We start from the raw sequence: 12,248 nt of genomic DNA, 5'->3' as shown, positions 1-12,248 counted from the left end.
GGGCAGGCAGGCAGTATACTGTACTGTGGACAACACTACAGAAGGTGGCTGTTGGAAATCTAAAAGACTTAGTGGTTGGAATACAGTTGGTTACTGACTCGTTCAAGGAATCAGTGGTATTGATTGAATGAAAATGAGGGTATTTTTCCATACATATTGTCCATTTAAGAGAATCATCAAGAATAGAGCCACACAGAGACTCTGTTGAAAAAAGTATTATTTTTTTTCATTAATCGAAATCTTGCTTTTGAGTCTGAGTCTGATCCGCTACCTTCAGTATAATATTAAAGTTCAATCACCAAATCTTGATTTCCAGCCCCCTCTATTGGAAACTCTAAACACTGAATGAATATTCAACCTTTTTTTTCCCATGGAAGGTCATGACATGAGAAGGAATGTCTTTGAAGTTGCTCCCATTTAACCACTGTAACTTCTCTGGGAGTACAGAAGAAACCTTAAATACACGGAAAAATGCACACTTCTAACAAAGATGTGGAGATGCCGGTGGAAAATCAAAAGGTTATAGTCCAACAGGTTTACTTGAAATTGCAACCTTTCAGATTCACCTGAGGAAGGAGTGGATCTCTGAAAGCCTGCAATTTCAAATAAACCTGTTGAACTGTAACCTGGCATCAATTGATTTTTGATTTCTAACAAATTTAGGTCAAAGGAGGGAGAGGAGATCTAAAGAAATTTCTGGCCCAACTTCATACACCTGAAGATCCAAAGGCCAACAATTTTGGAGTAATTGTCAAGTTTTTTTTTACTTAAGCAGTAGCATTGTTTTTTCAAACACAATCATCATTCTTTGTGTTATTCATTTATGACTCATTAACTCTACATAATCAATCCTACACATTGTCGATAAACACTACATTAGTGAAATTAATCTGGAGCTGTTTCATTAATTCTAGTCTCTGGTGGCAGTTAAATGGCCCAAACAAAGTGCTGTTAACAAGTGAATCAGGGTTAAAAGGCAAGTAATTAGATTATGGTGCATAAATGCGATTCAACCATCTGTAGAGAGAGAAATGGAGTTAACGTTTCAGGTCTGTGACCACTCATTTGGAACTGAGAAAAGTTAAAAATGTGATGCAACTTGAGAAAGTGAAAGAGAAAAAAAAGATAAGGTCTGTGATAGAGTGAAAGACACAAGAGATTAAATAATAACAGCTTTCAAGGTTCAAGACATGGTGCAAGAGGAGGTGTAAATGGTAGGGTCCTGAATAGTTTATATCTGGAAGCGAGGGGAAAAAAGAATGAGAGAGAGAAAACAAAACTGGGAACAAAGGTTATAATCTAGAATTGTTGAAGTCTATAAGGCTGCAAAGTTCCCGAAGAAAAGTGAACTGCTGTTCCTCGAGTTTGCACTGAATTGCACTGAAATATTAGAACGGACCAAGGACAGAAAGGTCAGAGTGCAAGCAACAGGCACATTTAACACTGCCACAGGCAAGTAAAACAAATCAATCATAATTTTAGCTGGATAGCATACTGGACCTCAATATTTGGGAACAGAGAAATAAAGAAGCAATTGCATGGCTTTAAGAAAGACCTAGGAGTTTTCTCTGGAGGGGTGCTGTGACGAGGGGAATGTTGACTGAGACCAAGGACAGAATGGAATGGAGGGAACTGTCCCCTTGAAGTGTTAAGGAGAGGTCAGTATGGTGGAAGATGAGAACAAAGAAAGCCTTATCGTACTTCTGCGAGGGATGGAAAGGGGTAAGAGCCAAGCTTCATTAAATAGAGGTTGGGAGTTTTATGATGGGAGGGAATCTTTGGCTGAGGAAAAAGGAAGATGTATTCATTAATATGGAAAGTTGCATCACCTGAATAATTGGAGAAGCCGAGAGAATGGAGAATTCTCACCAGAAGCTTGTTGTAAGGAAGTCAATCAATGTGGTTGTCAATGATGAATTTTAAATCTGGAAACTGATCATGAGGACAGTTTTGTCAACAAAGTTGACAACAGGAAGGATAGCTTTGCCATGTCAATTTTTAAATATATTGTATTTCTAACCAGCAAAAGATCTGGTGAGTCGCTTGATGGAGGTTGACCAGGACACAAGGATAACAGCTCAAGAAGCCATAAACCATGAATGGTAAGCTGGAACTAAGATTTGATCAGCAAGAGGAAAATCATGCAGATGCTGAAAATCGGAAACTAAAACTGCTGGAAATACTCAGCAACTGAGCTATCGTTTCAAGCTGAAATGATCTGCTGAAAGGTCATTTTGATGTGAAACATTGAACAGGATCTTCTCTCACTGGTAATGAGCTCGAGAGCAGAATGGTTTAGACGGGATGGTAATGTACCTGAACCCCAACCAATTTTGCCAGAAATTACTTTCTAGGTTGGAAATGTCCATGGTTGACCTTGCTGCCCCTGCCATCAAATTAACCTATTGTGGCCAATTATAGACCAGTTAAGAGCCTTATATTGCCACCACTGGGATGAATCCAACTGTAAAGAAGCCTGTCACCTCCTGGTGTGTGGTCAAACTATGTGGCCACTTGTTACCTCAAACTGTAGGATGAGGGGGATGTTGGTGGCCCCTTGATCAAAGGCAATGAGTGCAACATTGGGCAGAGGGTGGCACTGTTTAGAGACACTCCCCTTGCCCTTGGGACACAATTCCCTCTTCTGCCCCTTTCCATGCAACATGAAGTCCTGAAACTAGACCCGTTTGGCCTGGGTCTATTATGACTCTGGGACTTGGTGGAGGGGGTGGGGTGTCGTTCTTGCAGCAGTCTTCTCTTCATTTCCTTTACACACAGAAATGCTATCACACAGAATTGAGTGACATTCCCAATGCCAATTCACCATGACTTTTTTCTAACTACCAACCATCACCAGCCAATTAAATATTTACAGGCAAAGCCCATTTTGGGCAATGCGAACCATCAAAAGTGAAAGGGGGAGAGGTAGGGAGAGCGGGAAGGGGCTAAATCAAATGGGGAGGGGGAAATAAAGCAGTGATGCCCACCTCTTTTTAAAGGCATGTAGAGCACTGGGAGACACTATATGCCCCCTCGGAGAAAGTGAGGACTACAGATGCTGGAGATCAGAGTCAACAAATGTGGAGCTGGAAAAGCACAGCAGCTCAGGCAGCATCCGAGAAGCAGGAGAATTGATGTTTTGGGCATAAGCCCTTTGTCAGGAATGTTACGTCTGCACCATATGCTCCCTTTCCAATGACACAGGGCAGTAGTCTTGTCAGTGGTGCTTCTAAGCACCTCTCAGCCTCTGATTGCCCATTAGCTCCCGTGAGAAAGGACGTGGGTTCTTGAAGCCATGGAAAGCTCTGCTGGTGACCTCACCACTGCCTTTTCAGCATGACCTCCCAGAGAGGCACCATGGGTCTCTCACCAACTCCCCAGCCAGCAGGTGAGACCCCTCGAGGCCTCGTAAGAATCTGCCTGTTAGTTCTGTTTTGCTCCATAATTACTGCCTAAACTGTTGAGTATTTGCAAGTTTTCTTTTTGTTTGGATAAGCAAAGTCTGTCAGAATACTCCAACTTGTTTTCAAGTGTCTCCTTGCTTGCCCACACAGGATTTCAGGAAACGCAGCTTCAGACAAGAACATCAAGGATGGTGTCTGTGCTCAAATTGAAAAAAATTTTGCCAAAGCGAAATGGAAGGTACTTGAAGTAAATACCATTTTTCCTGGCTTTAATCGTTGTTATGTGATCACATCGTTGTTGTTGTTGGTGTTTGTGTCTGCAGTGGAGTATGTTCTCATCTTCGACATTCCATCCACTTGATTTGTACATCACTTTCAATCTGACAGCAGCAGATAAGCAAGATAGTGACTCAAACAATACCAGCCACTTGAACCGGACAATTAGAGTGGGACTCATAAAATGAAGAACATATTATGGTTTAATCTCATATTGGAGTTCATTACTGAAGGTGTACTGCATTAGAGGCAATTTACCATCGTTCGGTTAAACCAGAAATGTACTTATTTGGATTTTATTTTCATTCATTCAATTGATGTTGGTGTCCAAAAATCAACATTAGCCAACCTGTTCAACCATTTTAATGAGATTTAAGAATCAACCACACTGCTGTTGGTCTGGAGTCACAGATAGAATCACTACAGTGTGGAAGTAGGCCATTTGGCCAATCAAGTCCACACTGACCCTCCAAAGAGTACCCCACCCAGACTCACCCCACCTTGTGTTTCCCATGGCTAATCCACCAGCAGCACCCTGGCTACTATGGGCAATTTAGCACGGCCAGCCAACCCACCTAGCCCTAGCCTGCACATCTTTGAACTGTGGGAGGAAACTGGAGCACCGGAGGAAACCCACACAGAATGTGAAAACTCTGTACAGTCAGTCACCTCAGGGTGGAATCGAACACAAGTCCCTGGCACTGTGAGGTAGCATTGCTAACCACTGAGCCACCATGCCACTGTAATGATGTTAATGAACCAGATGAGTCTGCCAAGTAAATCTGTTAGTATCATGATGACCAGTATGATGTTAGTTCTGTTTTAATTCCAGATGTATTTGTTTAATGGAGTTTAAATTTCACAGTTGCCAATGGTCAGTTTTGAACACGTGTCTCCAAATCATTAGTCTCGTCCTCTGAATTACTAGCCCAGTAACATAGTCATTAAGTTACTTTAACTCTAAATAATCCAATGTTGAAAATCCCATGGTAGAAATGCAGGGATCCTCCTGATATTCTAACCAATATTCTCCCTTCAACTGTACCACCAGAAATAATCTTCAATTGATATTCATTTGAAATTGGACTGGACATTCATTTCATTGTTTTCTTGTCCTGCTAGTCATCCCAAAAGCACCACCTCACCTTTTTCAAGATTAATTTCCATTTGCCACTGTACAAACCATCCATATCGTCCTGTAGTCCTGGCAGCAGCAGTTATTGAAAGACACCCACATGCTTTGCCTGTCACATGGCCCTCAACTCTGCAAATACCATTCCACAAACTGCATCCTGCCTTTACTTACCTGCATCCCGGGATCTAGCCAATGATCCCTGAAGCACTACCAGCAGCAGCTAATGCTCTTGGTGACACTGTCTCAGAGTGGCTGGTAGCTCTCAGCAAACAGAGTTTCCGCCACCAGTATCTTTAAACCCAGGGGAGGCCTGCACTGTTAATTTGAGCAGGTCTCTGAAATAACTGTACAGAGACTGGTATCCTATCACCATTTCACCCTTTATTTACTTGTGTACAGTATGCCAGCTGTGACCAGCCACCTCGGAATCAGTCCCTTAAGCGAGGAGATTCTGAACCCCAAGGTTAACAACCCCGGTCAAGAATCTCATAGTCAATAAGATCCACCTGGTTCCAATCACTACAGTCTGCCATGGAAATGACTCATGTTCCTACTGACTCTTGAATCAGTGATCAGGCCTTGCTGAAAATGTGTTGCTGGAAAAGCGCAGCAGGTCAGGCAGCATCCAAGGAGCAAGAGAATTGAAGTTTCGGGCATGAGCCCTTCTTCAGGAATGAGGAAAGTGTGCCAAGCAGGCTAAGATAAAAGGTAGGGAGGAGGGACTTGGGGGTGGGGCATTGGAAATGCGATAGGTGGAAGGAGATTAAGGTGAGGGTGATAGGCCAGAGTTGGGGTGGGGGCGGAGAGGTCTGGAAGAAGATTGCAGGTTAGGAAGGTGGTGCTGAGTTCGAGGGTTGGGACTGAGACAAGGTGGGGGGAGGGGAAATGAGGAATCTGGAGAAATCTGAGTTCATCCCTTGTGGTTGGAGGGTTCCTAGGCGGAAGATGAGGTGCTCTTCCTCCAGCCGTCATGTTGCTATGGTCTGGCGATGGAAGAGTCCAAGGACCTGCATGTCCTTGGTGGAGTGGGAGGGAGAGTTGAAGTGTTGAGCTACGGGGTGGTTGGGTTCGTTGGTCCGTGTGTCCCAGAGGTGTTCTCTGAAACGTTCCGCAAGTAGGCGGCCTGTCTCCCCAATATAGAGGAGGCCACATCGGGTGCAGCGGATGCAGTAAATGATGTGTGTGAATGTGCAGGTGATTTTGTGGCGGATATGGAAGGATCCCTTGGGGCCTTGGAGGGAAGTAAGGGGGGTGGTGTGGGCGCAATTTTGCATTTCTTGCAGTTGCAGGGGAAGGTGCCGGGAGTGGAGGTTGGGTTGGTGGGGGGTGTGGACCTGACGAGGGAGTCACGGAGGAAGTGGTCTTTTCAGAATGCTGATAGGGGAGGGGAGGGAAATATATCCCTTGTGGTGGGGTCCGTTTGGAGGTGGCGGAAATGACAACGGATGATACGATGTATATGGAGGTTGGTGGGGTGGTAGGTGAGGACCAGTGGGATTCTGTCCTGGTGGTGATTGGAGGGGCGGGGCTCAAGGGCAGAAGAGCGGGAAGTGGAGGAGATGCGGTGGACATCCGGACCAACCAACCCAACCACCCCGTGGCTCAACACTTCAACTCCCCCTCCCACTCCACCAAGGACATGCAGGTCCTTGGACTCCTCCATCGCCAGACCATAGCAACACGACGGTTGGAGGAAAAGCGCCTCATCTTCTGCCTAGGAACCCTCCAACCACAAGGGATGAACTCAGATTTCTCCAGTTTCCTCATTTCCCCTCCCCCCACCTTGTCTCAGTCCCAACCCTCGAACTCAGCACCACCTTCCTAACCTGCAATCTTCTTCTCCGCCCCCACCCCCGCTCCAGCCTATCACCCTCACTTTATCACCCTCACCTTAACCTCTTTCCACCTATCGCATTTCCAATGCCCCTCCCCCATGTCCCTCCTCCCTACCTTTTATCTTCACCTGCTTGGCACACTTTCCTCATTCCTGAAGAAGGGCTCATGCCCGAAACGTCGATTCTCCTGTTCCTTGGATGCTGCCTGACTTGCTGCGCTTTTCCAGCAAAACATTTTCAGCTCTGATCTCCAGCATCTGCAGTCCTCACTTTCTCCTTAGGTAACACTGAAGCCTACCCATTGAGTTATCTGCTGAGCATGTGATACATTGTGCAAAGATATTTTGACAGAATAAGGAGCAGATTGTAGATATGAAATTCACTCATCCCTGTTTTCTGATGGCCTGGAATATATTCATTATTCATATATTCATGCGGTAATAATAGGAGTTCATGAGAGCACTAAAATGCACTAAATAGTAATAGCACAGTCAGAAGAGAATGAAAACACATTGATACATTTTGCTGATATTGTGTTAGTTTTCTGATGCATATATCTATGTATGGTTGAGGTACTGTGCTTTAGTACTGGCATAATTGGAATGAAGGTTGCATTGGTAGAATTAGTATAAAGAGCACAGATGAGACTCTGTATGATATCAGAACCTTGACAAAAATCATGAGGGGCATAGATAAAGTGAATTGCAAATTCCCAGGGTAGGCGAGTTCAAAACTAGAGGGCATAGGTTTAAGGTGACAGGGGTAAGATTTAAAAAGGAACCAAGGGGCATTTTTTTTCACGCAGAGGGTGGTGCATACATGGAATGAACTGCCAGAGGAAGTGTTAGATGAAGGTACAATTATGACATTTAAAAACCATTTGGTCAGGTACATGAATAGGAAAGGTTTGGAGAGATATGGGCCAGTCCCAGGCAAGTGGGAAAACTGGTCAGCATGGATGAGTTGGAACAAAGGGTCTGTTTCTATGTTGTCTGGCTCTATGACTCTGTGGTTAAATCAGTCAGAATAAATCTGAAGCCACGTGAAGCCAAGAATTTGGTATGTCCATAAGGACCATCACCAATTTTTACAGATGCACCACTGAAAGCACATTGTCTGGGTGCATAACAGCCTGGTATGGCAGCTTCTCTGTCTAGGACTGTAAGAAACTACAGAAGGCTGTGTGCACACAGCCCCAGGCCATCACAGAAGCCAACCTTCCATCCATGGATTCCATTTACACCTCTCGTTGCCATGGAAAGGCTGCCAACATCATCAAAGAGCCCTCCCACCCCGGTAATGCTCTCCTATAACCTCTTCCATCCAGCAAAAGATACAGAAGCTTGAACACACGCATCAACAGGGTCAGGAACAGCTTCTTCCCTGCTGTTATTAGATTGATGAATGGACTCTCCATCTTCAAATAATGTTGATCTTGCTAATGTTGATCTTGCCTCGTGCATGTCCTGTGCAATGTAACCTGTATGCCTCACTCTGTCCAAGTTTTTTTCACCCTATGATCTGTATGTCCTTGTTTGCCAATATCTGCCTGTACTGCTCACAAAGCTCTTTACTGTACTTAGATAAATAAATCAAATCAATCAATCAACTAAATATGAGTCCAGAAACTGGGTTATGAAGGGTGACTATATGATGTAGGAGCAGAAGGAGGCCATTCAGCCCTTTGAGTCTGGTCCACCATTCATTGACAGCATGGCTGATCTGACAATCCTCAACAGCATTTTATGGCCTTTTCTCCACAACCTTTGATTCCTTTACTGATTAGGAATATCTATCTCAAGTCCACTGAAGCTTAGATAACTGTTGTGCGTTCATTCTGTCATCTAAAGCAATGAAGTGGATTAAAACAAGAAAGCGGTCCAACCTGTGGATATTTTACCAATCAGTCAATCCATCATTCATTCACCCATGATGTCCATACCTCTTGCCCTTTCCCTTTTTACTTTGTTTTCTCTCTCTCTGACATGCAGAAAGCAGTGAGAGTAACGACAATAATGAAACGCCTGCGGGCGCCTGAGCAAAGTGAGACCGCCAACAAATCACCGACAGCGGTGCCCACTCCATCAAGCGAAGCCGAGAACAAGTCAGCGAGTGACAGCGCGGCTTCACCCAGCCAGACGGACAACTCTGCGAAGGTCGGCGTGACAGCTGAGGCCTCCCCCCGGTGTAATGGAGAGGCGGTCAGCCCCCACAAACCCGCCGCCGAAGCATGGGAAGGACAAAATGGCTGAAACCGTCACCACCCACAGAGAGAACTTATTGTACAGAATTTTAAAAAAAAGTTTCACATTTTTAAAAGTTATAGAAGTGGCAGGCATGGTCAAACGGATCATACACATTAACAAGAAAATTAAATAAATTGAAGCATTATTCAGATATGATAATTGCCGTAGTTAGTTCCAGCGAGGCATGTGTTAAAAAGTGTGTGAGGTTTTGAAGCAATAATTGGCATGTGTGAATACTGTCTTTACTTAAAGTGAATCTAGGATGAGCAACTTGGAGGGAGTGCTGTAGCCAAAGCTTAAATCTGCCTGACATCTTTTCTTTTGCCCACAGTGTATCCACATAGTACACATCTAGGCTATTATTCTTTTCAATCATTTTACTTAGGGGAAAAAAAATCTATTTTAATTCCAGTTTTTGTTTAAAACCACAGATTTTACTTTTGCTCCCCCCTATTGTGGCCCTGCTCTGAACTGTCTATGGGTAGACCTAGTTAGAATGTTTAATATCAGGCTGCCCTTTTATTTTAGTGGAGCTGACACCCTAAGCTCTTGCAACTCAATTTCCAGTTTCTCACAGAATCACATAATTGTTATGGTGCAGAAGGATGACGTTTGGCCCATCATGGATGAGGTTGTCCTTCTGACCCACAGCCGTTGCGATTTTCAGTTTGGTGGAATTGTGTGCCAGGGATACTCGTGACTCCCCAGTCTCCCCGACCAGCCAGCCCCTGGTGCACTTGACCAGCATCACAACAGCAGGGTCGCCAATGTGTTCAGTGTGGAGACCACACTGTTGGACATGTCAGCCCTAGAGATCCTTTCTGGCAAAGCCATGAACCTAATTCCAACAGGTTAATGCCTCTGCTAAATCAACGAACCATTCCAAACCCCACATCTTAGAAGGGTTTTTGAAAATGAAACTCTTCATTGTACAATACAGCACATTCAAGTGAGCTCTTATGACACAATGGTACTATCCATAGATTGTGAGGCAAAAGGCCTGGATTTAAATCCCATGTCATCACACATCTGAACAGGTTGATCAAAAATATCTACACATTCTGCAGCTCCCCCATCCAGCAGAATTTTTGCAGCCCTTAGTGCATTCCCCATTGTATCGCAAAGTTTGGTTAACTTACAATACATCTCCATTCCCAGCAAATGAATCAATACATTTCTGTTGTTAATTATACTCTCCTTCATTTTGTACTCAAATTTGACAATTTGAGTCAAAAATGTGGGGGTCCTTAGTTATCTGGTAGATTTTTTAATTATATCTAGTATTGGAGTTGCAAGGTAACACTTAATCGGCCATTTTACGGTCCACGTGTCTCTTTAAGTCAGGTCCTGCATTTCAGATTTTGCAGAAAAAAATTGTTGACAGAAACTCTATGATATAAAATGTATGTATTTTGAAAGCTTTGGGGTGCAGATGAAGGGCATTCAGTGTTTCATGGTGTGAACTTCGTAGGCTGGTAATGGTAAAGCATTATTTTAAGCAAAGCTTTTGTGTATAAATTTCTACACAGCTTCTTTGGAAATATTCCAAAAACTGCCTGTCTGTTGGTGCCCTGGCACAGATTCATCACACACAAATTAGAAGCTGTTTGGAATTATGTATATAGCCAGGTGACAAACTGCGGAAACTTTCAAACAACAAAAGTTTAAATAGTTTAAAAAAGGCTAAATTTGTAACAATGTGTATGTATTTGGAAATATATTTGTTAAGAGATTAAAATATTTGTGGCAGAAATATGCAGAGTCTTCTGTGCTGTGAAGAAAATAGGATGCACAGAGGAAGGCTGTTGCATGTGGGCGACTTGTAATATGTACATGTAGTTGCATGCTCGTAGTTCTCACGCTTATATTTTGTCACACTAAACACGGTGGGGTTAACATGGTGTAATTTCTTGTGCTGTAACATGTAAAATAATCAAGTCAGTTTAAAAAGATGGTTTGAAAATTGGTGAAGATGTTTCGAACTGGTCAGTTACGCAACTACAGTTTAAAGAAAAGGTTTTTGACTCTTAAGAAAATAAAGAAAATCTTAAAACATGCCTTTTCTCCCCCTGCTGGATTTTAGCCACCCTTCTTCCATATCCATGCTTTCTTCACCTATCTTTGCTTCTAATACATCCTTGGTCAAAATGAACTCCAGAAGTTGACGCTAATGAAAGACCAAGAAAAATGCAATCTCGGCCTTCAAGTAGACCAACAACAGGCATTTACAATCAGGCACTTGTAAAACACCCCACTCCTCACTCCCATAATAATATTTTACCAGAATATTTTGCAGCCTCTGTAGTTACGCAGAAATTGCGACACAAAATCACCATTACCATCATCTGCTTTTGTGCAAATTTTAGAAGGTCAAAGAGTTAGATGGCAGGTCCTGGGTACTTCTAGGTGTCCACACTTAGAGATTACATCTCTCACCACAAAGTATGGAATATTGCGACTTCTGTATATTGTTTCTTAAAACCTTATTAAAATGTAACTTACGTCCCTCAATATTGCTGTTTCTGCTGGTAGTGGCCCGTGGATGTGGTGCCATTCCATTGGAGCTGTCTTCTTGTAAATGTTCTTCCCTGTGTGATCCCAGGCAGTGATGGACAATAAGCAATGTAGTTATGAGATCAATGAAGTTGGCCTCAACATTGCCATTATCTGTCATCTGGGTAGGTTTAGGCAAAAGTGAGGACTGCAGATGCTGGAAACCAGAGTTTAGATCAGAGTGGTGCTGGAAAAGCACAGCAGGTCAGGCAGCATCCGAAGAGCAGAAAAATCGACGTTTCGGGCAAAAGCCCTTTATCAGGGTAGGTGGTCTCTTGATCATCAGTGGGAACCCAGGATCCTATTTATGTTCTCTCCTCTGGTTCAGGGGACTAACTGTTGCAATCTCAATGGGATTTTGACTGAGATTACTTAACCCGTGACAGACAGGCTCTACTTAATAACTCCTATCATTTATTAAAAATAAAGTGGTCATAGTATGAAGGAGAATGGGTGCAGTCTAGGAAGGTTTATGGATCATTCTTAGAAGATCTGTCCTGGATTAACATATATCAGTCAAATTGGCAGTAAGAGTTCAACAATTCAAAAACAAAGATTTGTAAACATGAATCAGCCGACTTGTTTTATTTTGTATAAGCTTTTTTTGTATGTGCTTGGGGTGGGTAGGGAGGGTTGTAACTGCCAGTTTATTTCATGATACTGAACATGAATTGAAGTATCAGAGTCCTCAACCTTCCTGAACAAATGCAACCCTTTGAACCAGCGCTGACATCAGGATACAATTCCCAGTGCAATGGATGAGAAACATGCAACTTTGAACGGTTCCGTAAATTTATAA

General features: G+C 43.3%; 1 protein-coding gene across 2 annotated transcripts in view; it reads left to right on the top strand.

Moving 5' to 3' along the window:
• LOC122558854 (caM kinase-like vesicle-associated protein) overlaps positions 1-10,953 on the top strand; it is a 155,839-nt gene extending 144,886 nt beyond the window's left edge. The window contains exons 9-11 of one of the 2 annotated variants that reach the window (XM_043707701.2): positions 2,024-2,102; positions 3,555-3,651; positions 8,642-10,953. In XM_043707701.2, coding sequence (XP_043563636.2) covers positions 2,024-2,102; positions 3,555-3,651; positions 8,642-8,902 — 437 coding nt within the window. In that variant the 3' untranslated portion in view covers positions 8,903-10,953. The remainder of the gene's footprint in view (positions 1-2,023; positions 2,103-3,554; positions 3,652-8,641) is intronic. The other variant, XM_043707702.2, reaches the window with a different exon arrangement.
• Positions 10,954-12,248: the final 1,295 nt, after the last annotated feature.

This window comes from Chiloscyllium plagiosum, unplaced genomic scaffold (genome assembly GCF_037043375.1).
Source record: "Chiloscyllium plagiosum isolate Xiang-an unplaced genomic scaffold, Cpla_swu_hap1 HiC_scaffold_14, whole genome shotgun sequence".
Lineage (NCBI taxonomy): Eukaryota > Metazoa > Chordata > Chondrichthyes > Orectolobiformes > Hemiscylliidae > Chiloscyllium > Chiloscyllium plagiosum.
The sequence above is the reverse complement of the archived record's forward strand: the minus strand, read 5'-3'. Positions and strand labels throughout refer to the sequence as shown.